Raw genomic sequence first — 26571 nt, 5'->3', positions numbered from 1 at the left:
GGGGGTGTCTTTTCATGAAATAACCAGTCCTAACAACAAACAAAGATTACAATTTATGGAGGTAATATTAACACTTAATACTCTGCTGCATTTTCTTCCATTCATTTTCCTTCTTATCTGTCAATCAAACCTTTCACCTCTTCTAAACGCCAAACAAAAATGAAGTAAACAAAAGCCCACTGTATTATACTCTGGTTACAGAGCCTTGAGAACGAAGGAAGTTTGTCCCTTCCGGGGATCCGTCCTGGCGTTTGCCTGAAGCAAGATGGCGGCGGTCTCAATGTCAGAGGCGCTGAGGCAAATGTTGTGGGGGAAAAGAGCAGTGGCTGTAGCTGCCATTTCCGTTTCCAGGGTTCCTATCAGGTAACAGGATTGTCAGGCTTCTTCTTCAAGCTTCTGGGGTCTCTCCACTTTTGCGGAGGTCTCTGCTGGCTGGGTCCCGGAGAAGGCCTCGGGGAAAGCTTTCTCTGCTGACCCCTTCCTCCAGAGAGGGCAGGCGGATTTGGGACTAGCTGCGATTCAGGGGCGCTGGCCAGGCGAGTGGGGGCGTGAATGCCGGGATGGGGAAGGAGGACGTATGGTTTCTTGGAAGCTTTTGGACTGTTGCTGTGAGAGAGGGTCCGTGGGGTGGGGTTGTCTCCGGGTCTGCGAGCCGAGCTCTAGCCCCCAAAGAAGGGGAGGAGTCTGATTTTTCTCCCCACTTTCCGAACTCCTCCATTTTTCACCTGTTTGTCCATCACTCCCAGTCCTTGTTGGAATGTTAAATCCCTCTGTCCCTTAACACGGCTTTAAGTGGTGGGTTTCTGTACAGAAAGATTGTTTTATTCATCAGACTGCTTGGTTGGAATTCATTGTTAGTGAACATATCACTTTGAGTAATACTGGAAGGTAATTTTTAAAAGGCTGGTGGTAATGTCGGCAAGTTTCCTATCCAGAATTTTATTAAAGCGTCACAATAATTCAGAAATTGTTGCTGTTATTGTTCTGCTTTGAAGCGTTTTTGTGATAGTGATTTTTTCCGACTGCATTAACTTTCGATTTCCCTGTTTTTCCGAATTTTCCTGACTTTGTTACTGACACAACATACACACTAGTATTTTTATCTGTGAATAATTATGTTTTATCGCTATTTTCGCTTTTTATTAGAAACCAGGGCATATATTGAATATCTTTATGCATGCTCTGGAGACTACACTAAGTGCTTAGAGTAACATGGAATGACTGTATGGACAGATGGGGGTGGTTAAAAATTGGTCTAGTCAAATGCTAATTCATTTAGTGTTATATTAAAATATAGAGGGAATGCAGAAAGTTAGAACTATAGTTAATTAGAAAGGATTTTTAGAGGTAAGTTTTAGTAAGGTTTTAAATAGTGGGTGTTGAGGGGTGGGGAGAAGAGGATGTTCTGGGTTGGGTCAGTGGCTTATGAAAAGCTTCGAAGGCAATAGTGGATATATACATAATGTACGGGTCTTGAAAAATAACGATGCTAAGATTGGGGAAATGTAAACAAGTTTGTTGTTAACTATTTTACATATGGGGAACTTGAATGGAAAGTGCTTCTTTAAGTAAAATGCCCCACTGATTGACTTATGCTGTAAGAGAGGTGATCAGGTTAATTCTTGTTCTAGACATTATGGAGATTAATTTTGCATTCCCAAGTAATGTATTCATAGTAGCCCTAGAACTCAAAACAAATTTGAAGGGTCCACTGGTGCATGGCTAATTAAGATATGACTGTATATTTAAGCTTAAGTCACAGCCATTTTGTCAGCTATTGTTGTAGTTGAAGTAAGATACTGGATTTTGGAAACTGATGATAATTAGTACTACTTAAGCAAATTTGAAGAGTTTCTGCTTGCAAATGTGTTTGAAGAGATTTGAAAATAAAACATTACATCATAAAGGGTGACCTTTGTTTCACACATTAAAAAACTTTGCCAAGGAAAACAAATTTTAAACAAGTCAAACGACACATTTACTTGACCTTTTTTTTTTTTAAAGATTTTATTTATTTGACAGAGAGAGAGCGAGAGCAGGAACACAAGCAGGGGGCGTGGGAGAGGGAGAAGCAGGCCTCCCACTGAGGAGGGAGCTCGATTCCGGGCTCCATCCCAGGACGCTGGGATCATGACCCGAGCTGAAGGCAGACGCCTAACGGCTGAGCCACCCAGGTGCCCCTTTATTTGCCTTTTTGAAAAAGATACTATTTTTTAATTAAAAAAAAAGATTTATTTATTTATTTTAGAGAGGGGAGGGGCAGAGTGAGAGGGAGGAAGAGTCTTGGCGTGGAGCCCGTGGGGGGCTTGGCCCCACGATCCTGCCCTGCCATCACTACTGAGATCACGACCTGAGCCAGAACGGCAGAGTCAGACACTTAACCAACTTCGCCACCCCCTGAAGATTTTATTTTTAAGTAACCTCTACACCCAGTAAGGGGTTGAACTCACAATCCTGAGATCGAGAGTCACATGCTCTACTGACTAAGCCAGTCAAGTGCCCCTGTTTGTTTTCTGTAACACTTTTTTTACCCGAAGAGCTTATGGTCAACTCACCTTGAGGCAAATTTATAGCCCTTCTCTTTTACATAGTATTGGCTTTTCAGCCATAAATTTTCTCTTTCCATTATGATTGGGAGGTAATGAGGATCTGAAAGTTTGTAGGTGGAAAGAGAACCAATTAATTGGATAATCTAAATCTAAAATTCATTTTATTGTAATGCTTGTAAAACATTTGTAAATAATGTAACATTTCAGATCACTTGAATAAAATGAGGGAGAGTAAAATCAGGCAGTTGGTAAGAAGGGGAGTAGTGAACAAATATTGAAGAAAGATCCGTAGAAGGAAAGATGCAGTTACATTAGCTTGTATGAAATTAACTATAGTATATCAGTAAAAAACAAGAGCAAACCAAAAAACCCAACAACATACATAAAGGTGAAAAATTATTTAAACAGTGTAGATGATTCAGTTGATCTAGTTACTGAGCTCATGCTCTAGAGTGTCTTAGTTTCCACGTGCTTCTCATTTACCTGGATTGAGTTGGGGGGGGGAACCTGGATCAGTGGCCTACATTTATTCTTACTTTCCCCGACTTATCTGTGGAATTGTCCAGGGTAAGTTTAACTACTTAGGATTTTAATCTAAAAGCTAGATAAAATGGTACTCTGTCTCAAAATAGCAGTATAGTTTAGACTCCATGCTTGATACAGTGGTTTTGGTTTTTGTTTTCTTTAACCTATTCATGTATACTTATCTAGCCTTGTTTCATCATTTCTCATTTTGTTTTTTATTTAATTTAATTTATTTATTTGTCAGAGAGAGAATGAGAGAGAGGGCACAAGCAGGGGTAGCTGCAGGCAGAGGGAGAGGGAGAACCAGGCTCCTCACTGAGCAGAGAGCCCCGGGCTCCATCCCAGGACCCTGGGATCATGACCTGAGCCGAGAGCAGACGCTTAACCACTGAACCACCCAGGCGTCCTATCCCTTCTCATTTTGAACTGAGTCTTGTGTTTACCTCAAACGCAGTTCATTACCTTAGGGTCTGCACAGGGTATTAATAATGTGGTGGGAACTAAGTGTATGGATCTTTTTTGGGAGGCTTATTTTGTGCTCCTGTATCTGGCTCTGTTGTGTTGCCTTATTTCCTTTTTCAGCATTACATAAGCCAGTATGAAATTATGAGTCTCCAGGAACCTCCAGTGAGTAAGATGTGTTAAAGTTGACAGTCCTAAGGTTGACAAGAGTTCTGTGTATATTACACCTTGCTGGGAAACTGTCTTAGCCCAAATTTGAGAAACATCTAAGACATTTAAAACCAGTTGTTGGCTTCTACTTTAGATAAGCTGGATAAATTCCTTTCTGAAGTGCAGCTACTTTCGCTTTCTTTGAACCATGTCAAAGCCAAGTTTAGTGAGCTTGAAATATCTCTAAAGTGTCTTTTTTTTTTTTTTTTTGAGATAGTCTCCACCCCAGTGTGGAGCTCAAGGTAGGGCTTGAACTCTTGACCCTGAGATAAGATCTTAGCTGAGATCAAGAGTTGGACGCTTAACCGACTGAGCCACCCAGTCGCCCCTAAAATGTCTTCTAATAGGTTTCATTGTTTTGCTTATTTTCCTCATTAAGGAATACCCATAATTGGTCTGTTTTCTTCAGTAGTAGACATCTTTGTTGAAGTCTTCTTAGAATTAAATATTTTAATACTGATAAATATTAGAATAGTGTCTGGCACATAGTAAACCTTACCTAAATAAACACTACTTTTATTTTATTTTATTTTATTTTTTTTTAAAAGATTTTTATTTATTTATTTGAGAGAGAGAGGATGAGAGAGAGAGAAAGCACATGAGACGGGAGGAGGGTCAGAGGGAGAAGCAGACTCCCCGCCGAGCAGGGAGCCCGATGCGGGACTCGATCCCGGGACCCCAGGATCATGACCTGAGCCGAAGGCAGTGGCTTAACCCACTGAGCCACCCAGGCGCCCCAATAAACACTACTTTTATTATTGGTTGAATATCTGAATATGTTTCTTTTCTTTAATCTTCATGATAGATATTGTGATAGATGCTGTTATTGTTTAGAATATTTGCCTCTGTTCCCTGTGACAGGATTATACATCACTGCCTCATTAGCCAAGTGATTTGTTTGAGCCAATGAAATGTTGCTGGCAATAATATGTCATGTCAAGCAGAAGCTTTAAGAGCTGTCTTATGTTTTGCCATGTCTCTTTTCCCTCTGCCTATGAGATGGACATTTTAGGTGGGATTTTTTTCTTTTAGCTTAGATCCTGGAATGAAGATCACATGAAGCAAAGCTAGAAGCTGATTCTTACAGGTTACATAAAATAATAAGTGACTAAGAAATAAATCTTTGTTGTAAGTTACAAAGATGTTTGGATTGTTGGTTTCCTCAACATAACAATCTATACTGACCCTTTTTTACACACATACATATACACACACTTGTAAATAAGCAGTTTTTAGGACGTGGACTGGTATATCAGTAGTGAGGCCAGAGGCTTTTTTGGAGGGCTGGACAAAAGTTTTACTTATTTTTGTATACTTCCTGTCACCCATGTACTGGCACACAAATAATAGGTAAATGTTTATCACATAGGTGAGTAAATACATATTTAGAGATGTGTGATTGTGAGGAAAAGCAGGAAGCCATAGGTAGTATTTCTGTTAGTAGCCTCATCAATGAAAGCCAAGGAAGCACTAACCTACATAAATGTGAATATAAGATATCTACAACACATACTCTTTTCTAATTACTTGAGGTGGTCTGAGTTTAGGATATTGACCTAAAACTGTGTTATACTTCTGGATTGAAGTTGTCTTACAGATTTTTTTGTACTCATAAATTTCCTTGACAAGTGTCCTGACTCTTGTATTCAATTTTTAAAAAAGAGGTAGAAATGAATTTACTTGGGAAAGGGTATTCATGGAACATGAAAACTTTTTTTTTTTTAAGATTTTATTTATTTATTTGAGAGAGAGAATGAGAGAGAGAGAAAGCACATGAGATAGGGGGAGGGTCAGAGGGAGAAACAGATTTGGGAGCCCGATGCAGGACTCGATCCAGGGACTCCAGGATCATGACCTGAGCCGAAGGCAGTCACTTAACCAGCTGAGCCACCCAGGTGCCCAGAACATGATAACTTTTTTGCAATAATAGTAACTAAATGTGATTATTAGACTTGCGTTCTGCAAGCCACTTTACCTGAAGTTCTTAAAAGTTGATGTTTCATTGGGCTTAGTGGAGAAAGGAGGAGCAATTTGATTGCTTTGTAATACCTGTTCTGTGTTTGGGTATAGGGTAAATACAGAATAAGACAATTTCAAATGGAGAAGCTTCTAAAATAAATCCCTTGGTGAAAGTTGAGAATCATTTTTATGGTATTTGTTCTGAGCACAAATTACTAATAGCTGACATTTATTTCTCACTGTGTATTAGTCACTGTGCCAATACTTTACCTGCATTATCTTTTGTATTTCTCACAGTAATCCCATAACTTAGGTAAGTCTTCTTATTTTTCTCATTTTTCAGATGAAACATACAGATGAGGAAACAGATTTTAAAATTTGCATTGTTAGTAAATGTCCAGTTTAGCAGTCTAAAGGAACATGTTGACTTTAGTAGTGAGAAATATAGGTCTGATAGTAGAAAATAAAACCTCAGTGTCTTCTCTTTTTCTTTTAGCAAGATGTCTTTATTTGAGAAACTGTCTGATGCTCTTTATTTTCACTCTACTCTGCCTTTTGTACAGTGAGAGTCTCCAATTGAGAAATTAGGGTTTTTTGTTTTATTTTTTTGTAGTAAGGATTTTTTTCCCCTTAGGTTTGGTAATTATTTTTGGTGAAAAACTTTATATATGTGACTTGATTATTATACTTTCTTGTGCATGTGATGTATGTATTAAACAAGGTAACATATTTTTCTTTTTTTCTTATTCCAGTCATTAGGAAAAACAGTTATTGTATTCTGATTCCTTTAAAAACTATCAAGTGTTTGCTATACTTTCTGAGTTCTTTTGTCTGCTTTTTAATAGTGTTTTTGTGTCCTTCTTTGACTGGTTTGCTTCTCTTTAGCAGTTTCACTACCCTTTTTCATTTATCATGAGTTTGAATACGAAGCAAGTAAACCTGTTAGGATTTTGTGTAAAACAAAGTAGGCTTAATGAAGCTCTGATGATGGCTGAAATTTATTTTGGCTGTGATTAAAACCTTGAGCTTTCTTAAGGTTGACAGATAATTGCATATAATACATGAGCTCTTATTATAACTTTTTTTTTTTTTTTTTAGTTTGCAGTATCCAAAGACCCTTGTGGAACCTTATTGTACCTGAATTATGGAGTGGCCAGATTCTTCACAATGACTTTCATCTAAAATATTTGGATATTTTAGCAAACTAAGAATTCTAAGTCTTGTCTTTTAAGTAATGGCATGAGAGCGATTTAGAATTCCTGTTTCAAATTTTCTTTCTGTTGTCTTATTTTGATAGGTGAATACAACCTTAGGTTCTTTAGAACTAGTTAGTTGTCAAATGTGACCTTTTTTTTTTTGCCTTTACTCATTAGACTTAATTTTTTCCTTTATGGGATTTTGCTCCAGTTTAATGGTTTTTAAACCCTTGCTGTGCGTCAAAGTCACCTGTTGTGTGCATAAAAAATTTCGGATGCCTTGGCCCCAGTATATAGTCATTTAGTAAGTTTAGGTTGAGTCTTAGCTCTATGGTGATTCTGATGGGAAGCTAGGGGTGAAAGCTACTGTTTGTGTTTGTGTGTTTTAAAATAGTTTCCATGCTATATCTTGAAAGACTTCAAAATGCATTTTTCCTTGGGGGAGAGGTTGGACATTTCCAGAAACAAACAAAAATTCTCCCATTTTTGCATATTTCTCTAATCTATAAGTTTTATGCTTTTCACCCATGCACTGTGTGGAGGCTTTTTCTCGGAGAAATTTTCCTTTGAGTCAGAGCAGGCATTTTGGTAATTTTGGAGAAAGCAGGCCATGTTACTTGCTCTCTAGAGACTCTTGTTCTTCCTTTTGGAAGGGCTCAGGTTTAATATAGCGCAGCTGTTGAACTCTGCCCTTCAAAGTTTTAAGAAGAAAGTGTTTTATCCTTTAAAATGGAAATGCCTTTTTTGGGGAGGTGGTCTTTGGCTAGATGTAGTTCTCTAAGAAAGTTGCATGCTTTTCTAGAGTTCTTTTGTTTCAGTGTTTTCTTAGAATTGTTTCAGATGTTGAGAGCACAGACTCTGAGAATAAAGATCTGGCTGCTTTTGTAATATGTTTTGCTATATCCTTAACAAAGCTAGATGAAGAGTTTATTTCTTTGTGTTTTCTAGGACTCAGAAATATGTTCTTTCCTTTATTCAGCCACTCCATACATAAGTAAATGGTCCTTGAATAGGGTTTACTAGACAAAAGATCCTGTTCTAGATGACTGTTCAGCAAGCCATATGCTTCTCCTAAAAATGTCAGTCTGTCTTGATGAGCTTTAAAGTGAATGCAGATGTTTTGGCTCTTTTGAGGACTACCACTTTTTGTGTGGAAGGAACACTTCTCTTTCAGGAGATTTCTTCACTATACTTATAGAAATTTGCATGAAATTCATATTTATAACTTTTGTCTTTTAAGCCTAATGAAATTAGATTTAATTAGGCATTAGTAATTTGAGTTTAATTTTAATATCCTTAGGACAAATCAGATTTGGGAAAATAAAATAGGTCTCAATATGGCTTTTGTTAAGATTTTGTATTTAGTCTTTTTAAAAATTTGGAACTCAACGTGCTCTGTAATATTTACCTTTATGCAATGAAAGGTGATATTTTGACAGGAAGAGTTACCTTTTTTAGATGTTCAGTGCCTTCTACTTTGCTAGGTTAACTCTAGAAGTTACAGTCCATAGATTCATACAGTGTTTGAGTTGGAAGAAAACTGTGGGATCATCCTGCCTGACCTTTTGTTTAATGCAGAAATTTCTAGAATTTCCTGCTTCTTGATTATCTAACAGTTGAGGAATAAATGCTGAATTTCTGGTAGCCCTAGAAAACCCTTTGTACTTTTGGATTCATTGGTAAATGATATTTCCCTTTAATACTACACAGAAAAATTCTAACCCCCATGCATGTCAGACTTTCAGATAATTGAAAACCTTTGTCATTACTCATTCTCGCCTTTATGTCTATACTCCTGGCTTAACATACCAATTTTTTTTTAAGCCTTTATTAGTTTATTACCAGATGTCCTGATGCTTTACTACCTTTTGGTACTCCTTAGGATGTATTCCATTTTGCTAGTATCTTTCTTTGAGCTATATACTGTATTTTTAACTAAATGAGATTATCAGAGGTGATAACTTAGTGAGTTAAAATTGAATTAAAGAAAAAAGTTGACTAAGTTGGAATTTTAAAATTTTTATCTTCAGGGGTGCCTGCGTGGCTCAGTTGGTTAAGCATCTGCCTTCGGCTCAGGTCATGATCCCAGGGTCCAGGGATTGAGTCCTTCATCAGGCTTTTGCTCGGTGGAGAGTCTCCTCCTCCTTCTGCCTGCTGCTCCCCCTGCTTGTGCTCTCTCTTACTCTCGCTCTGACAAATAAATAAAATCTTTAAAAAAATAAATAAAATAAAATTTTATCTTTTAAAATTATTTTAAAAAGGGGCACCTGTGTGTCTCAGTCAGTTGAGTGTCTGCCTTCAGTTCGAGTCATGATCTCAGGGTCCTGGGATCGAGCCCTACATTGGTCTCCTTGCTCAGCGGGGAACCTGCTTCTCCCTCTCTCTCTGCTGCTCGCACTGCTTGTGCTCTCTAACTTTCTCTGTCAAATAAATTAATAAAATCTTAATAAAAATAAAATTACAAAGAAAAATTTACTTTTTCCTTTTGGTGAACAGTTTTTAGAATTTAATACATGTATAGATGTGTGTAATCACCACAATAGTCAGGGTACAGGATACCAAAAGATTTCATCACCCCAAAAGACTCCCTTATGTTATCCCTCTCGACTCTTAAAATCCCTGGCAGTAAGTTATCTTTCCTTTTTTTTTTTTTTAAAGATGTTATTTATTTATTTGAAAATAGAGCAGAAGCAGGGGGGAGGGGAAGAGGGAGAAGCAGACTGTCCGCTGAGCAGGGAGTCCAATGTAGGACTCCATCCCAGGACCTTGGGATCATGACCTGAACGGAAGGCAGACACTTAACAGACTGAGTCACCCAGGCGCCCCAAGTTAATCTTTTCTTCATCTCCATAGTTTGGTAATTTTGAGACTGTAATATAAATGGAACCATACAGTATACTGTCTTGTAAAGATTGGTTTCTTTCACTAAGCATAATGAGATTCATCCAAGTTGTTGTGTTTATCAATAGTCTTATTATTTTTATTGCCAAGTAATACATATTTTATTGTGTGGATGTACTCCACAGTTAATCCATTCACCCCTTGAAGGAATTTGGATTATTTCTTGTTTTTGACAGTTATAAATAGAGCCACTATAAATAAACATTTGTGTACAGGAGTTTATGTGAACATGATTTCATTTCTCTAGAGTAGCTACCCAGGAGGGAGATTCGTGGGTCCTTGGTAACATATGTTTAACTTTGTAAGGTACTGCTAAAACATTTTTCAGAGTGGTTGTACCATTTTGCTTTTCCACCAGCGATGTATGAAAATTTCGTTGCTCTGCATCCTCATTAACATTGATATTGTCAGTATTTTTTAATTTAGCCATTTTAGCAGATGTATAATGATACTTCATTGTAGTTTTTATTTCATTTTTTTTTAAGATTTTATTTATTTGAGAGAAAGAGAGAGAGAGCACGAGCCGGGAGGGGGCAGCAGAGGGACAAGCAGACTCCCCACTGAGTTCAGAGCCCGCCGTGGGCTTGATCCCAGGACCCTGAGATCATGAACTGGGCCAAAGTCAGATGCTTAACTGACTGAGCCACTCAGGTGTCCCTTCATTGTGGTTTTTAAATAGATTTATTGAGATACAACTTATAGGCCCTAAAATTCACTCACAAAAAGTAAAAATTGATGGTTTTTAGTATATTCACAGAGTTGTGCAACCATTCATTGTCAATTTAGAACATTCTTACGACCCCGAAAAGAAAGTCTGTGCCCACTGGCTGTTACTTCCTGTTTCTCCCTTTCCCCAGCCATAGGCAACCACTAATCTACTTTCTGTCTCTGTAGATTTGTCAACTCTGGACATTTCATACAAATGGAATCACGTGATCTTTTGTGACTGGCTTCTTTTACTTAGCATAATGTTTTCAAGGTTTATCCAAGTTGTAGCATGTATCAGTACTTTATTCATTTTTTATTGATAAATAAGATTCTATTGTGTGGACATACCACATTTTATTTATCCATTAGTTGATGGGCATTGGGGTTGTTTCCACTTTTGACTACTATGAATAATGACCTATGAAACATTCGTATATAAGTTTTTGTGTAGACATATGTTTTTATTCTTTTGGAGATATACAGAAGAGTTGTATTGCTGGATAATGTTATAACTCTGTGGCCTTTTGAGTAACTGCCAGACTCTTTCCAAAGTGGCTATATCATTTTATATTCCCACTATCAGTGAATGAGGGTTCCAGTGTCTTCACAATCTTGCTAACACTTGTTACTGTTTTCTTTATTATAACCATCCTAGTGAATGTGAAGTAGTATCCAGTGGTTTTGCTTTGTATTTCTGTGATAGCTAACTCATTGTGGTTTATATCTATTTCCCTAATGGCTAATTATGTTGAATTTTGGAGAAGTGTTTATATCTTTTGCCCATTTTTTAATTGGGCTGTTTTTTTTCCTTTTTATTATTAAAGATTTATTTATTTTAGAGAGCGCACACATGCTGCAGGGAGGGGCGGAGGAAGAGGGAGACTCTGTACTGAGCCCTTTGTGGGGCTCGATCCCATGACTAGAGTGGAAACCAAGAGTCAGACGCCCAACTGACTATACCACTGAGGCGCTCCTGGGCTCTTTGTTTTCTTTTTCTTTCTTTCTTTTTTTTTTTTTAAGATTTTATCCATCCATTTGACAGAGACAGAGAACAAGCAAGGGGAGAGGGAGGCAGAGGAAGAAGCAGACTCCCTGCTGCGCAGAGAGCCTGATATGGGGCTCGACCCCAGGACTCTGGGATCGTGACCTGAGCCAAAGGCAGATGCTTAACAGACTCAGCCACCCACGCCACCCTGTTTGTTTTCTTATTGTTGAGCTTTGAGAGTTCTTAAAATATTCTGGATATAAGCCTTTTGATAGGTATGTGGTTTGTAAATATTTTCTTCCAATCAGTACCTTTTCTTTTCATTCTTTTGACAATATCTTATAGAGTAAAAGTTATTAGTTTTGATAAAGTCTACTTTACTAGTTTTTTTCTTTTATGGACTGTACTTTTGTTGTCCTAAGAACTCTGTCTAACCTTGTCAGTGAACTCTCTTGCTCAGCTATAGACCCCGACAGTTATTTCTTACTGCACTTTTCTTGAGGCATTGACAGAGAAATTTTGCAAAGACCTAAACATTCCAACCACCAGATCAGAAAACCCTGGATAGCAACACAATGCCAGAAGACCACACCCCACCGATCCCCTCTCTAGCCCATGATCGTGGGCTGAACACATACTGACCCCACTCATAATCATCATACACTCTCTGCCCACTCTCTCGCCCATATCCCCCTGAACTCTTCTATAAAATTCCAGGTGTCCATCTTGCTAGTGGAGACTTTGGTTATTAAGGCTCAAGCCGGCCACCTCCCACGGCTGCTGGCACCCAAAGTAACTTCTGTTTCTCTTTTGCAAACCCTTGTCTCTTGAGTTACTGGCTTTTCTTGAGATGAGTTTATCTAAGTTTGTTTGGAAATAGTGTTGGCAAACCCCCTTGCGATTCCCTAGGAGGAGCAGATGGCTGTAGCAGTGTCAGGGTTTACCCTTGCCTTTCCTGAGTTAGTAGCTGTATGTTCAGTAACAACCCCAGGTCAGGAAGATTTTTTTGTATTCTCAAAGTTTTGAAGTGTAATGTTTTACATTCAGATCTATGATCCATTTTGAGTGAATTTTTGTATAAAGTGTGAGATTTAATTTGAGGTTAATTTTTTGGCATACAAATGTACACTTATTCCAACACCATGTATTGTAAAGACTACCTTTTTTTTTTAAGTTTTTATTTTTAAGTAATCTCTAATCCAACATGGGGCTCAAATTTACAACCCCAAGATCAAGAGTTGCATGCTGTACTGACTGAGCCAGCCAGGCACCCTTAAAGACTATCCTTTTTCCATTGAATTGCTTTTGCACCTTTATCCACAAGCATTTGGTTATATTTGTCTGTGTCTGTTTTTGTATTCACCATTCTGTTCTATTGATCTAAATCCCTTTGCCCGTATCACAAAGTCTTGATTACTATAGCTTCATAGTAAATGTGTATTATAATTGAGTGATTGTGATTTTTCAAAAAAAAATTTTTTTTTAAGATTTTATTTATCTGACAGAGACACAGCGAGAGAGGAAACACAAGCAGGGGGAATGGGAGAGGGAGAAGCAGGCTTCCCGCTGAGCAGGGAGCACCGTGCAGGGCTCAATCCCAGGACCCTGGGATCATGACCTGAGCCAAAGGCAGATGCTTAACGACTGAGCCACCCAGGCGCCCCTCCTTCTAAATTTTAGAATCAGCTTACCAGTATCTATGAGAAATCCAGCTGGGATTTTGATTGGTATTGCTTTAAATTTATAGATTAATTTGACAAGAATTGTCATTTTTACTATGTTGAGTCTCCCAGTCTTATAAACATGGTGTGTTTCATTTATTTATTGATTTCTTTCATCAATTTTTTTTTTCAGTTTTGAATGTTCAGATCCTACAGATGTTTTGTTAGATCTGTGTCTAAGCATGTTAATTTTGGGGAGCTATGGTAGATCGCATATTTATTTATTTATTTATTTATTGCATTGTTTTTAAATTTTCAGTTTCTAATTGTACATTGCTGTATGCAGAAGTAAGAGATTCTAGGGCTCCTGGCTGGCTCAGTGGGTAGAGCATGCAACTGTTGATCTTGAGGTCGTGATTTCAAGCCCCACACTGAGCATAGAGCTTACTTAAAAAAAAAAAAATAGGATTGATTTTTGTGTAATGACTTTGTATCCTATAACCTTGCTAAATTTACTTGTCCTGTAAGTATTTTGTAGATCTTTGGGATTTTTGAAAGTAGGTAATCATGTGGTCTGTGAATAGGAATGATTTATTTCTTCTGTTCCAATCTCTTTGCCTTTTGTTTTTTTTTATCTTCCCAGAAGATGTTAAATAGGACAATAGACATTCTTTTCATTTACCAATCTTAGCATTCAGTTTTTCACCATTAAGTGTAATGTTAACTAAAGTTTATTTTTTATTATTATTATTATTTTTAAAGATTTTATTTATTCATTTGAGACACAGAGATAGAGACAGAGAGAGAGAGCGAGCATGAGCAGTGGGAGAGGCAGAGGGAGAGGGAGAAGCAGACTCCCTGCTGAGCCAGGAGCCCTGTGTGGGGCTCGATCCCAGTCCCTGGGATCATGACCTGAGCTGAAGGCAGACGCTTAAACATCTGAGTCACCCAGGCACCCCAAGTTTTTTATTTTTTTTAATGCCTTTTATCAGATTGAGGAAGTTTCCTTCTATTCCTAGTTTGCTAATAGTTTTTATCATGAATGGATGTTCTGTTTAGCCTAATGGCTTTTCTGCATCAATTGATAGGTTTCTGTGGTTTTCTTCTTTAGGTAGTTAAAATTGTGCATTGTATTGCTTGATTTTCAAATAGTGAACTAGCCTTGCATTCTAAGGATAAACCCCCATTGGTCCTGTTGTTATCCTTTTTATATATTTCTGTATTTGTTTTGTTGATATTTTGTTGAGGATTTTTACCTTATGTTTATGAAGGATATTGGCCTGTAGTTTGTTTTCTTTCTTTCTTTCTTTCTTTCTTTCTTTCTTTCTTTCTTTCTTTCTTTCCTTCCTTCCTTCCTTCCTTCCTTCCTTCCTTCCTTCCTTCCTTCCTTCTTTCTTTCTTTCTTTCTTTCTTTCTTTCTTTCTTTCTTTCTTTCTTTCTTTTCCTTCCTTCCTTCCTTCCTTCCTTCCTTCCTTCCTTCCTTCCTTCCTTCAACTGTTTAGATTTGGTATTAGGGTAATGTTGGACTCATAAAATGAGCTAGGAAGTATTTCCTCATCTTCTGTATTCTTTTGAATTGCTTTGGTTTCATGCCACAGTTTTGATATGTTATATTTTATTTTCATTTAGTTTAAAATATTTTCTTATTTCTCTTGAGACTTCCTCTTTGATGCATGAATTATTTAGAGAAGTTTTGTTTAATTTCCAAGTATTTGGAGATTTTCCTCTCATTTTTTTGTTAACTCATTTTGAGTTTATTTGCATTATATTCTAAAAACCCAGTTCCCTGGCTTTCCCTTTTCAGTTTCCATCCAGAAATTTGTGGCTGTTGTTACTCTGCTCCGTAGTCAGGGGCTAAGGGATGGAGAGAAAAAGCAAAACAAAATAAAAAAAGCAGTATATGTTGGTCCTACCTTCTTAGAATCACAGCTTTAGTAAATGGGGAAGAAGGTTTCTTTCCCTCAGATATTGGCTCTTGCAGGTTTCCATGTGGCCACAGGATTGCCTGTGGCTTGTGCATGCGGTGCATGAGAGAACAGAAAAAAGAAGAAAAACATGGCAATTTTCACACTTGTTCATTTCCATTAGTTCTCCTTCTAGCTCCTTGGGTCAGAGTGATTCTTCTGGAGAAGTGCTCACTCCTGGGTTTCCAGCTGCATTAAGTTCATTAATTTCTAGCTGCACTAAGCGATCCTGGAGGGAAAATATGGTAAACTCACTTTTGGTTGAGTGGTACTTCAAATTCTAGTGATCTTCCCTGATCTGCTTGCAGTTTGCTTTTTAGTCTTCAGAAAGCTGTTCTGGGTATTCTGTCCTGAGTTTATGGTTGCCAGTCAGTGAGAGAGACAGAGTAGAGTGTGCTTACTACACCTTACCAGGACCAGACATTTTAGGATGAATTTTTTTAAAGCTAAATTCTAATATTTCTTGTATTTTAGCACATCTGAATAGATTTAAAAGATGTAAAAATGATTCAAAAAAGTTCTTTTTTTTTAGGATTTATTTATTTATTTGACACAGAGAGAGAGAGAGAGAGCACAAGCAGGCGGAGTGGCAGGTAGAGGGAGAGGGAGAAGCAGGCTCCTGCTGAGCAGGGAGCCTGATGTGGGGCTCAATCCCAGGACCCTGGATCATGACCTGAGCTGAAGGCAGTTGCTTAACCAACTGAGCCACCCAGGCACCTCTTAAAAAAGTTCTTCATGTAGATTCTAAACCACTGATTCTCAGCTGTTGTAGAAGGAAGGGATGAATTAACATACCAGAATCTTAGAAATGAGACAGAGAAAGGGTTTCAAAATACATGTGCCCTTAGTTGAAAACTGTGGTATTTAATAAAAGATGGAAGTTTATAAATACACAAAGATATACATTAAGTCACTGGTTTAGACCATCAACCAGTAAATCTTAACTTCTTTGGAGGATATGGTAGTCAGATTTATTTTGAGTGATGACAATTTTATTAACTTTAATGTATGACTTATATATATAAAATCAGAGTTCTCTTTTTTTTTAAGATTTTATTTATTTGAGAGAGAGAGAATGAGAGATAGCACGAGAGGGAAGAGGGTCAGAGGGAGAAGCAGACTCCCTGCTGAGCAGGGAGCCCAATGTGGGACTCGATCCCGGGACTCAAGGATCATGACCCGAGCTGAAGGCAGTCGCTTAACCAACTGAGCCACCCAGGCGCCCCAGAGTTCTCTTTTTAAGGGATTCATGGATCCAATGCTTTGTAGCTCTTCTATAGAGACTACTAGATCTTATATGATGTTTTATTTATACCAGCTCTTGTGTTAGACCTTTCTCAGTTACAAGTGACAGAAACCTAGAAACTCAAATGACCAGCTTATGCAAGACGAGGGAATTGGTTTATATTACCAAGCAATGGAAAGGGCAAGGGTACAGCTAACTGGTCTCAAGGACCAGAGCTAGACAGCTACCAGGCTCTTTCTTATTTGTCTCTGTCATTCTCTGAGTGACAGCTACTACTTCAGATTGTTTTTTTTCCTATGTGGCAGATATCATAGCTGATGAAAGTTTTTTAGGCTTGTATCTCATATCTTTGTTACCAGGGAGGGACTAAAAATACTTTTCTTAAAAAAAAAAATAAATAAATAAAAATACTTTTCTTTGGTACCAAGTTTTAAAAAATCTTGGGGAGAGGCACCTTAGTGGCTCAGTTGGTTAAGCGTCTGCCTTCAGCTCAGGTCATTATCCCAGGGTGATGGGATCAGAGCTCCACATTGTGTCCAGCTTCCTGCTCAGTGGGAAATCTGCTTCTCTGTCTCCCTCTGCCCCTCCCTTTTGTGCTCTCTCTCTCAAATAAATAAAATCTTTAAAAAAAAAACTAAAAATCTTGGGGAATAGATTAAACAGACTAAGGGTTTACTGTAATAATTATGTCATTGTTCATAATTCTACTTATGTCATATGTATATATAAGAACTCTGGAAATTAGGTGTAGTGAAAGGTATGCCCCCTGAACAAAAATTAAGAACAGGAATATTTTATATTGAGATATTGTTAGGGATCTTTAGGGAACAAATTATGTGTGTATATATTGTGTAGGCTGACTTCTTACCTTTTTTTTTTAATAATTTTTATTTATATGAGAGAGAGAGCACAGGGCGGCGTAGAGGGAGAAGCAGACTCCCTGCTGAGTGTGGAGCCTGACACGGGGCTCAATCCCCGGACCATGGGATCTGAGCCGAGGTCAGACACTTAACTGACTGAGCTACCCACGTGCCCTCTTTACCTTTTTTCTTAATGAACTCTGGGATTTTGTTTGCTAAAGTTTATTCACTCATTCAGCAAATACTTATATTTTTTTTCTACTCTCAAAAGACTGCATTTCTATCGGCTTTTACTAGGAACATCTGCCTTGATGTTTTTTGGAACATTTGCTTTGAGGATGAATGTGTAGCATAGAAGTATTCAAGCACAGGCTAGATGGTCATTTCCTGGGTCTTGTGGATGGGCTTTGTCTTAGACTGGCATTTCTTAAAGTAGAGTCTGAGGCAGGGGTATGGGTGTAGGTGATTTATTTGAGTTGACCTAGGAACTAGAGTGAGGAGTTTGGGAGACAGGGAAGGAAGAAAAAAGCATGATACTGAGATTGTTGCTGTTGTAATAGAGGCTCAGTTCCCCCTGGAACTTCCTGAGAAGCATACAGAATGCCCCTCGTACTGAGATTGTTGCTGTTGTAATAGAGGCTCAGTTCCCCCTGGAACTTCCTGAGAAGCATACAGAATGCCCCTCAGTATTGTCCATTTGAAAGATAGAAAGAAGGCTTGAACGTTACCCACTGGTTTTCATGCACCTGTGGTTGAAGGTATTAACTCTTCTGTACTTTGAGCTATACTTGTGCTCCTGAAGACCTGAGGCTTATGGGTTCACTCGACATGGAAGGTTGGTGGATAATCTGAGTCTGAGTTTCTTCTGTAGCTGTGGCAAATGACAAATGGGCCAAGGGGGTGTGACATGAGCACTGAAGGGGTTTGTTACAGGTTTCCTTATAACTCAAGGGTCTCCACCCGATTTTTTGGCGGAGAGTGCTAATAATAAGAATTCTAGTAGCTATTATTTATTGAGCACTTAAGTACTGAGGTAATTGCTTTATGTTATTTTATATCATGAAAATGAATATCTCATTTTAGATGATTTATTGACAATTATAGTTTATTCCTAGGATTGTAAATAATTCACATTTATTGGAATTTGCTTTATTCTGAAGGACATGACAAAGGTTTGGGAAACTGAAGTCTTACAGCTCACTTAACTAAATAGTAATAGAAGTTCTCTAGGAAAGAGATGGTTTCTTTTGTAAAATACCATGTTTAAGGAATTCATGATGGCAGAATACTGCTGTACTATGTACTAGGTAGTTGACATCCAAGATTGACAGTCAAAGATCAATTTACAGATTTTCTTTTGAATTTGAGAATATCAACTGATAAGGCTAGTGGCGGGAAAGTTACATGATCTCATTCTCTGGGTTGAGCATATAATTTTCACTGATACTGCCTGAATGATTCAAAGATAGTTAAGAATTTTTTCCTACAGCTGTATTTTAAGCTCTTGCTCCTGTACCACTGTCATCTCTGATTGTTAATATGGTGGTAGCTTTGTCTTCCATCTTATTAATGTGTTTTAGCTTACCACTTTAGTGCATAGTTGGTTCTGGAATGGATATAACATGCATCTGAGGTTATTTTACAAATTTTAGTTTCCTCGTCCCTTGAGACTTAAAACATGGTTATTCTGTTGCTGATGAAGTTCATGGTTTAAGTACATCTTAGTTACTGCTTGTAACTGACTCCTCATTAGGGCTCACGTTTTTATTTTGGTCTCAAATTTATCTTTTGACTTCAAATTCAAACTGTTAATTTGGCCAGTCCCCTTAATAAACTCTTACTAGTGTCCCTTGACCCAAACTGCAGGAAAAACTGCTTTCCAGAGATAGACATATTAATTCCTGATATTAACCATGCTGCCAGGCTATATTCTTAGTCTCAGACTTGAACTATTCTACTTTATTTCATTTATCAGTCCAGTCAAACATTTCAGTCTAACATAGCAGTTAGGAGCGCATGTTTTGGAGTCCGCTCCACCTACGTTTGAATCCTACTTAATGCCACTTTGTAGCTCTTTGCCTACCTTGTGCCTGTTTTCTGTTTTCTAAAATGGACATCATAATCTCTCTTTCATAAAGTATATAAAGAGTTTAGGGCAGTGCCTGGTGTATGCTAAGTGCCTGAAATTATAGCAATAACATTATCATCAACATCATCATTATTATTCTTTTGTGGCTTTTTTTCTTTTCCTTTTTGTTCCTTTCTTCCTTCCTCACCTTCCTTTTTTTCCTTTCATAAATCTTACCTAGATTCTAGTTCTTATTCCTGGATTATGAGAGCAACCTGGATTTTGTTTGTTTATTTACAGTATTTTATTCATGAGTATATAAAAGAATTATCTGCACCTGGCTTTTTCCAGATTGTGACCTCCCATGCACTCTTCAGCTCAACGCAGTCTATTTTTGGCATCCACCATTCCACTGAAATAGCTTTCATCAAGGTCAACAGTGACCCTGTTGCTAAATTAATAAGCTCTTCTCAGTCCTTATCTTACGTGACCTTTGCAATCAGATGACTTTCTGATTATTGAAAGATTCTTCCTTTAACTTAGACTTTGGCTTTCCTCCTCCTCAGTTACCTTTGAATGTCCCATAATGTTTTGCCCATTCCTTGAGCTGTCAATATTTCTCATTTGATTTAATAGCTCTTTATTCTTTTAAAAATGTTTTATACTATATAATATTTTATATACACTTGAATATATGTAACATATATATTTTAGGAAGCATAATGTGGCACAGTGAATTCATGTGGGCCCACCATCCAGTTTAAGAACTGGAGAATTACTAATACCTTTATTCTTTGCATGCTCTCTGTGGTAGGCTGAATAGTTGTCCCTTCTTCCCAAATATATCCATCTCCTAATCCTCAGAACCTGTGAACATTGCCTTAGATGGCAAAAGGGACTTTGCGGATAGGATTAAGTTGAGGATCTTCAAATGGGAGATAATCCTGGTGGGCCCAATGTAATCACAATGGTTCTCTTAAGAAGGACTCAGAATGAGTCTGAGGAGAAGGAAATGTGACATGGAAGCAGAAACTGGAGTGATGTGACTATACGCTAAGGAATGCCATTAGCCTCTAAAAGCTAAAAAAAACAAGGAACAGATTCTCTTTGGAGTCTCCAGAAGGAACCAGTCTTGATTGACACATTCTTCATCTGTGAGATTCGTTTTGGACTTCTGACCTCCAGAACTGTAAGAGAATAAATTTATGTTTTAATCCACCAACTTTGTGGTAATTTGGCAGTAGAAAACTAATATGATCTCCTTGTATCTCATTATCTACCATGAGTTCAGTTACCATCTATTTGCACTAAAGCCTGAATGCAGTTCATTTGTATCATATATATTTTTTTGAAGTTCCCTTTTTTTTTTTTTTTTTTTAGATTCATTTATTTGACAGGGAGAGAGAGAGAGCACAGGCATAAGCAGGGGGAGTGGGAGAGGGAGAAGCAGGCTCCCCGCTGAGCAGGGAGCCCAATGCAGGACTCCATCCCAGGGCTGTGGGATCATGACCTCAGTTGAAGGCAGATTCTTAACCAACTGAGCCACCCAGGCATCCTGAAAATGTTTTAAAAACATTTAAAAATGCAAATTAATTCTCTCATTATTCTACTTAGTTATTATTTAGTACTCAATCAAGAAACCATAATTATTCCAGTGCTAGAGGACTGGCTTATGAAGAGATGGTATATCCTTTATGATGAGCACTGGGTGTTATATGTAAGTGATGAATCACTCAATTCCACACCTGAAAACAATTTTATCATATATGTTAATTAACTAGAATTTAAATAAAAACTTGAAATAAAAAAGATGGTATATCTTTACTGGTGGGGGCTTCCTAAAGGATTTCCAAAGATAATTTTTATTCTTTGTAGTTTTTTTTTAAAGATTTTATTTATTTATTTGACACAGAGAGAGAGCATAAGCAGGGGGAGCAGCAGGCAGAGGGAGAGGGAGAAGCAGGCTCCCCACTGAGCAGGGAGCCTGCCTGGGGTTCGATCCCCGGACCCTGGGATCATGACCTGAGCCAAAGGCAGATGCTTAACCGACTGAGCCACCCAGGCACCCCATACTCTTTGTAGTTTTTGCCTAACACACTGACTTTAGGACCTAGTTTCTATTAAGATGTGATTCTGCATCCTTTTCTGGAATTCTAGACTATTCTAGACCCTTAGATCTTGTCAGGATGTCCCTACTTGGATTTTCCACAGGCCTCTCAATCACAGGATATGTGAAACAATTTGATGATCATCATCTCCTCTACCACTCCATTCTTTTTCTGCCTTACTGTTACCAGTAACTTGCCCATTACCTAGACAGAAACCTATGCATCATTCTTGTCTCCTTCCTCTCCTAGGCCTCTTATCGATTAGTCTTTCAATCCTAGTATTCATTTTCCTAACTCTCATTCAGTTAGTTTCCATCCTTACTGCAGCTCTAGTTAATATCATCCTGCCTCCTAACTGGTCTCCATGTCATCAGTCTTAATGTGTTCTCCATGTTGCTTATAGGATAAAGTCCATACTTCTCAGCATGACACAGAGTCCTTCATATTTCCTGCTCGAATCTTTTTTTTTTTTTTTTTAAAGATTTTATTTGACAGAGCACAAGCAGAGGGAGAGAGAGGGAGAAACAGGCTCCCTGCCGAGCAGGGAGCCTGATGTGGGACTCTATCCCAGGATCCCAGGATCATGACCCAGGCCGAAGGTAGCCGCTTAACCGACTGAGCCACCCAGGAGTCCCCCTGCTCGAATATTTTCATTCCTTGGCATTCATCCTCTCATTTCCACTCTGGCCCAATCTCCAGCCATACACGAACTATATTTTAGTGATTCTAAACCACTTGAATTCCCTGACTGCTCATGCATCCCCCCCACCCCGACTCTGTCCCTCTCTCCCTCTGTCTCTCCCCCCCCCTTTCCCCCCCCCCTTTCCCCCCCCCCAATTAAGGTTCTGCCTGCCTAGACTGTTTCTTCTTTCCCCTCTGTCCTCCCTGCCTTGACCCTACCTCAGCATCCTTTGCCTGTTGAAGTCAGGTAGCACTTTAAACATCACTTTCTATAAGGAGCATTATATGAATTTACAAGCTTAGACTATAATACTAATCTTAACGTGTTTTAGAATCCTCTGTTCTTAACTCTTAACTTTTCTAGTACTTATGCTTCATTGTGATTGCTTATTTCCTTGTCCCTGTTTCCCACTAGACTGAAGTTCTTTGAGAGCAGCAACTGTTTCTTCTTCACCTTTGTGTTTCCACAGCGTTACACAGTCCTTAGTAGAGAACAGATACTCAATATCTGTGGGCTCAATTCGTTATGGAATAGTATAAACATTTAAAAATATTTCATAGCAGCATTTCCTTAAGCAGGATGGCATTTTAGATTTTTGTTTTCCTTATGAAATAACTAGGGTTTTATTTTTTAAAAGATTTTATTTATTTATTTTACAGGGAGAGACACAGCGAGAGAGGGAACACAAGCAGGGGAGTGGGAGAGAGAGAAGCAGGCTCCCCACTGAGCAGGGAGCCCGATGTGGGGCTCGATCCCAGGACCCTGGAATCATGACCCGAGCCGAAGGCAGACGCTTAACGACTGAGCCACCCAGGCGCCCCAATAACTAGGGTTTTAAATGTAACTATCATGGGCAATGATGTTATAGATTACTGAAAAATGATGACTTAGAGTTTAATGACACATTCTGCTTCTTCCAAATACTGAATAATAGTATTGTAGACTTTATCTTAAGGTAACATTTACTAAAATGTGTAATTGGAATTTTGTCAGATTTTTTTTTTTTTTGAGATTTTATTTATTTTTATTTATCCATTTGACAGAAAGACACAGCGAGAGAGGGAACACAAGCAGGGGGAGTGGCAGAGGGAGAAGCAGGCTTCCCGTGGAGCAGGGAGCCCGATGCGGGGCTCGATCCCAGGACCCTGGGACCATGACCTGAGTCGAAGGCAGACACCCAACGACTGAGCCACCCAGGCACCCTGTCAGACAGATTTTTGTGTGATTTGGGTTTTACTAGGACTCCAAAATTTTTCATCAAAAAAAGAATGGAAAAGATAAACATATATTGTAAATTTAAGTAAATGCTAGTAGTAATTTTTTTCTGTAATAAATGGTTGTGTAGCTATTATATGACAGATTTTGGAATGGCAGAGTGCTTGATATACAGAATATACCCTGGCTTCTAAGTTGAGAATTACATGTTCTGCTCTTTAGTCCACATTAAGCAAACCACATGATTTTACTTAAATTTGTTCAGTTCTATTTATTTTAGAAATAAAATCAGTTAAAAAATGGAATCTAGGGGTGCCCGGGTGGCTCAATTGGTTAGGCATCTGCTTTCAGCTCAGGTCATGATTCTAGGGTCCTGGGATCCAGCCCCATGTCAGGCTTCCTGCTACCCTCCCCCCAAGCTTGTGTTCTCTCTTTTTCTAAAATAAATAAAATCTTTTTTAAAAAATGGACTGTGGTAGGGTTTAAGGTATTTTGGAATGTTGTAGATATTGTTAAATTTTTATTTAATTTACTGGGAGGGAGTTGGGAGGAGGCAAAATAAGCAATGGTGGAAAAATAAGCATTTTTGGGGAAAGAATTCATGACTTTTCAACTAAAATTTAGACTACTGGTTTTGTGGTACTACACCTAATTTTAAAACAAATTATAAGCATGTTTGCCAAGACTATATCATATTAATAGGCACCAAATGTGAATGAATCAAAGTAATATGCTAAACGTTTTTAAATTTTCTTCTTAATCTTGCAGCATTGACTGCTCAGTGAAAACAGTCCAGGCAAAATTGTTAAAGAAGTTTTTCTTGACAGTCCATCCATATCCTACCACACTTCCCACTCCCCAATACAGTTGTTTTTCCATAAATAGAAAAGCACCTTAAATATACTGTTATCATATAAATTACTAGTAGCATTCAAAGTAGTGACATTGATATTATTGTGTTTGTCTATGTTTCTCCAATAAAAATCTTTAAAGCCAGCTACTGAGTCCAGCATTGTGCATAAGACATAGTAGATGTTTCTTCCTTCCTTCCTTTTTTTTTTTAAGATTTTATTTATTTATTCGAGAGAGAGAGAATGAGAGATAGAGACCACGAGAGGGAAGAGGGTCAGAGGGAGAAGCAGACTCCTTGCCGAGTAGGGAGCCTGATGCGGGACTCAATTCCGGGACTCCAGGATCATGACCTAAGCCGAAGGCAGTCGCTTAACCAACTGAGCCACCCAGGCGCCCTAAGATTTTAGTTTTTTAAAGTAATCTCTGTACTGAATATGGGACTTGAACTTACAACCCCAAGATCAGGAGTTGTATGCTCTACCAGCTGAGTCAGCCAGGTGTCCTGACATAGTAGATGTTTAAAATGATTTTAAAAAAAGATTTATTTATTTTAGAGAGAGCACAAGCAGGAGGGCAGGCAGAGGGAGAGAGAATCTCAAGCTGACTCTGTGCTGAGCGTGAGCCCGAGGCAAGGCTGGATTTCACAACCCCAAGTCCACCACCCGAGCAGAAACCAACGAGTTGGATGCCCAACCGACTGCACCACCTAGGTGACCCTCAATAGATTTTTTTTTTTTTTTTTTTTTTTAGAGAGAGAGAATGAGAGATAGCACGAGAGGGAAGAGGGTCAGAGGGAGAAGCAGAGTCCCTGCTGAGCAGGGAGCCCGATGTGGGACTCGATCCCGGGACTCCAGGATCATGACCCGAGCCAAAGGCAGTCGCTAGATTTTTGATTAATTGAGAGTAGGAATTAGAATCTTGATATACATTCTTAAATATATACGATCAACAAAGTTCAGCTGGGCTTTTTGAACATAGATATACTATTTTGTAGTTGAAGTATTACTAGCTCTTGCCAGAGCTTTTAGATTTTTCTTCAAAGAATATTTCATTGCCTGATATTCATCAACATAAGCAAAAATGTTTTAAAATTAAGGCATCTTGGGGTGCCTGCGTGGCTCAGATGGTTGGGCATCTGTCTTCAGCTCGGGTCATGATCCCGGGGTCCTGGGATCCAGCCCTGTGTCCTCCCCCCTCCCTCTGCCTCTCTCCCTGCTCATTCTCTCTCTCTCTCTCTCTCTCTCTCTCTCTGTATCTCTCTGTCTCAAATGAATAAATAAATAAAATCTTAAAAAAATAAAATTAAGGCATTTTTTTAAGGTATACCATGATGATTACAGTTACTAACACTGTATTGCATATTTGAAAGTTGCTGCAACAGTGGGTCTTGAAAGTTCTCATCACAAAAAATTTATAACTATGTATGGTGATAGATGTTAACTGTGGTCATCATTTCACAATATTTACAAATATTGAATCATGTACACTTGAAACTAATACGCAGTTTATGTCAGTTATACTTCAATTAAAACAAAATCCTCTTTAGTTGAATATTTTTATTATTTATTTATTTTTGAAAAGATTTTATTTGAGAAAGTATGCAAGAGCGCTGGAGCAGGGGTAGGCAGAGGGACAGAGGGAGAGAGAGAAGCAGACTCCCTGCAAAGCAGGGAAGCCCTAAGAGGGCGGATCCCAGGATCCTGAGATTTTTTTTTTTTTTTTAAGACTAATTTGTCAGAGAGAGAGAGCACAAGCAGGGGGAGCGGCAGGCAGAGGGAGAAGCAGGCTCCCTGCTGAGCAAGGAGCCCTATGCAGGACTCCATCCCAGGACCCTGGGATCATGACCTGAGCCGAAGTCAGAAGCTTAACTGATTGAACCAGCCAGGTGCCCCTAGGTGAATATTTTTAAAAGATGGAATGTAATTCTGAAAAGTCAATGTAAAAAGTAATGGTTTCATGTCTCATTTTCTTACTGATTATATTAGTTTTGTGATTGAAATCAGATTGTCTGTTCACGTGAAGCTAAGCAGGGTCTGGCCTGGTTAGTACTTGGATGGGAGACAATATTTATTTAAACATAGACTTAGGTCTGTGGTTTCAGGTTTAGCTAAATTTTCTTAAGGAAGTCAGTGGGTTTTTTAATATCTTTGTTCAGGATTATCAGTCTACAGTTTTACTGACTGGATTTGGATAAATTTTATACTGTTTTTTTTTAATGGTAAGGCTTTTAAAATGATTAGTTGAATAGTAAGTAGCCTATTTTCTTTCTTAAGCTAACCACTATGAAGTTTGTGTGTGTGTCTTTGTATTTGTGTGGCCTTTTGTGCTCTTGTGTATATATATTTTGTTGTGTTATGTTTACGAAATGATGTAAGTCTAGATCGTATTTTACACTTCTGGTTGTTTTAGATTATTTTTTT

General features: G+C 38.3%; 1 protein-coding gene across 1 annotated transcript in view; it reads left to right on the top strand.

The window, feature by feature from the left end:
* Positions 1 to 215: 215 nt before the first annotated feature.
* NDUFS4 (NADH:ubiquinone oxidoreductase subunit S4) overlaps positions 216 to 26571 on the top strand; it is a 111534-nt gene continuing 85178 nt past the window's right edge. The window contains exon 1 of the mRNA XM_025867291.2: positions 216 to 363. Within this exon, the coding sequence (XP_025723076.1) occupies positions 266 to 363 (98 nt within the window). The 5' untranslated portion in view covers positions 216 to 265. The remainder of the gene's footprint in view (positions 364 to 26571) is intronic.

This window comes from Callorhinus ursinus, unplaced genomic scaffold (assembly GCF_003265705.2).
Source record: "Callorhinus ursinus isolate GAN/ISIS: 27379988/994484 unplaced genomic scaffold, GSC_fseal_2.0 scaffold3, whole genome shotgun sequence".
NCBI classification, from domain to species: domain Eukaryota; kingdom Metazoa; phylum Chordata; class Mammalia; order Carnivora; family Otariidae; genus Callorhinus; species Callorhinus ursinus.
Note: the sequence above shows the minus strand (reverse complement) of the source record. Positions and strands in the feature narration are given on the sequence as shown.